The sequence below is a fragment of the Volvox carteri genome (assembly GCF_000143455.1).
Source record: "Volvox carteri f. nagariensis unplaced genomic scaffold VOLCAscaffold_1367, whole genome shotgun sequence".
Lineage (NCBI taxonomy): Eukaryota > Viridiplantae > Chlorophyta > Chlorophyceae > Chlamydomonadales > Volvocaceae > Volvox > Volvox carteri.
Genome location: NW_003308547.1, coordinates 1 through 2,262, shown reverse-complemented (window position 1 = coordinate 2,262; position 2,262 = coordinate 1). Strand labels below are relative to the sequence as shown.

At 54.0% G+C, this 2,262-nt stretch overlaps 1 protein-coding gene across 1 annotated transcript; it reads right to left on the bottom strand.

Annotated features, from left to right (window-relative positions):
• Nucleotides 1-565: 565 nt before the first annotated feature.
• On the bottom strand, nt 566-976 carry VOLCADRAFT_101475 (uncharacterized protein; the record flags this gene model as incomplete). Its single annotated transcript, XM_002959910.1, has 1 exon — nt 566-976. One exon carries the CDS (start codon nt 974-976, stop codon nt 566-568), a length of 411 nt encoding a protein of 136 aa, XP_002959956.1.
• Nucleotides 977-2,262: the final 1,286 nt, after the last annotated feature.

Below are 2,262 nucleotides of genomic sequence, written 5' to 3'. Positions count from 1 at the left end.
CGCGAAAGCGAGTTTGGTATATAAGCTTAAAAATGGAAAGAGGTGAATGTATGGAATGGAAGGCGACACAGGCCTGCATTTATACAAGTCGCGGCACCGTACGAACCGGACGCTTCAAGGGGGCTGGGTGAATCGGAAGGGCGCCGGAGGAGTCGGTACGTCTTCGCATGGTGAGCATGGGCGTCGGCAGCTGCGGTAACGGGTGGGGCGCTGTGACAAGCGGAATGCGGCAATGAAAAAAGCGCCATGGAAATGGCAGGCGGACAAGCGGAAATGTGAAAGCGGCGTGTTGCTCCCAGCACATCGAAAAGCTGTTGCATTCCAGGTGCGGCGTGCAGCTCGCCCGCTCGTCGGTGAACGCGAGCTCGGACAGGAATGGGGTGTAAAGTATGGAATGAATCAAGGTGCGCTAGGAGGTGAGGAGACGGGACTGGTTCATGGTGCTGACGGCGCTGCGCAAGTGCATGGGCGTGAATAAACTTTCGGAAATGGGCTATGTTACGAAGCGCGATAGATGCTCGCGGCCGGCGAAGAATCCCCGGCCGGCCAGCCAAGACGCAATCGTTCAGTTTTTAGCGTCGTGTTGCACCTCGGCTTCCGTGCGCAATGCGTAAGATGTTTGACCCCGCCGACCAAAACTGCACGTGCCCAACTGAAGAAAGTTACGGTGGTTGTCCAGCAGCTTCTGAGCCTGCTGCTTGCTGAGGTCCTTCCGGAGCTGCTGCAACACGGCTAACGCAGGAGCGGCCATATGCACTGAAAAAACCTGCTCCAAGTTTTCTGCGGCGTCCATTTCAGTTACACAGCTGTGACCGATTTTCCAGTTCTTATGTTTAATTTTGTGTATGCTATCTTTAATTTGCGACAGTTTGTATTTTGACTTCAGACGAAAAAAGATGCTGTTTGCGTATGTAAGCAGGCGCCACGTCTTTTCGAAAAGTGCCGCTTCGCCAGGCGCTTCATCTTCCGCGGCCATTCCATGAGCGCGTGTTGATACCAAGTTATATGCTTTCAGTTACGTCAAGACAGCCATACATTCCTACGGTCCTGCTTGCCGCGTGCAACTGTGGCCAACATGCTGCCGCACAAGCGCGCTGACACACCACGACTTTTCGCCAAGAAAATTTACATACACTTGTACAGGCGCATTTTTCGAAACGCACGTGCGCATCCGCGAGGCAAAATTCGCTCCTGGCTTTGGGGACGAAGTACGGAGGGTCTATTCGGCAGAGTACGACCGGACACATTTGTGCGAGGGGCTGCTTAAATACCGTTATATGTCTGCGGTTCACGTACGGCACCAGAGGCGGGACAAGAACTAATCCCAACATTCCACAGAAAGGCTGTAAGGGATTTGTGTTCGTTACTGAGTAGGTATGGTTTGGCTTTGGTCAGTACGACTCTGTGTCGTGCATGGCTTTGTCAGACTATTTAAGGCATCCCTACACCATAATTATAAGCTTAGCATTCTTCTCTTCCTTGTCTCTCAGCCAGCGTCTGATGTTGGGCTCTGCAGATCGGGCAAGTTAGGAACTCATGCTTCCTCCAGTCGCCAACTGGAGCCAGTTCCTTTCATATGGTATCGAGACCAAGGAAGCAGGCGTGAGACGTGGAAGACGGGATGGATGCGACCGAGGGTAGGTGGTAGGTGAAGGCGGTAAGCGACCGGGGAAATGACAGCACTAACCGTGAAAGGACCGATGTAGCGAGGAGGGAGTTTGGCGGAGGGGCGTGGTCGGGTAAGGTTAGGTTAGCGGTGGAGAGGCGGACACGGTCTCCAACTTGGAACGTGAGGCTTCGGCGGTGTTGGTTGGCGGCGGCAGTGTAACGAACTTTAGCGGCTTCCAGTTCTGTGGCGATGGTGGTATGGATGTCGCGAATGTGGGTATGGAGATCAGCGGCGGCGGTGTGAGCGGGTTGGAATAGGGGAGTGTTAATAGTGGCGGGGGTGGTGGGGTGGAAACCATAATTGGCGTAAAAAGGAGTGGTACCAGTGCTGGCGTGGGGTGTGTTGTCGTAGGCAGCTTCGGCGATGGGGAGGTAGGCAGCCCAGTTATCCTGCATGGGTTGAACGTAAGCTCGGAGAATTTGTTCGATGGTGCGATGGGTACGCTCGGTTTGACCATCGGTTTGAGGATGGTAGGCGGAGGAAAGGTTGAGAAAAGTGCCTAAATGTTCCCGCAAGCTAAATCGACACGAAGCTAATCACCTACCGCCCTGGACCACAAAACATGGCCGACGCTCTCTCCCGCTTCCTGTCAA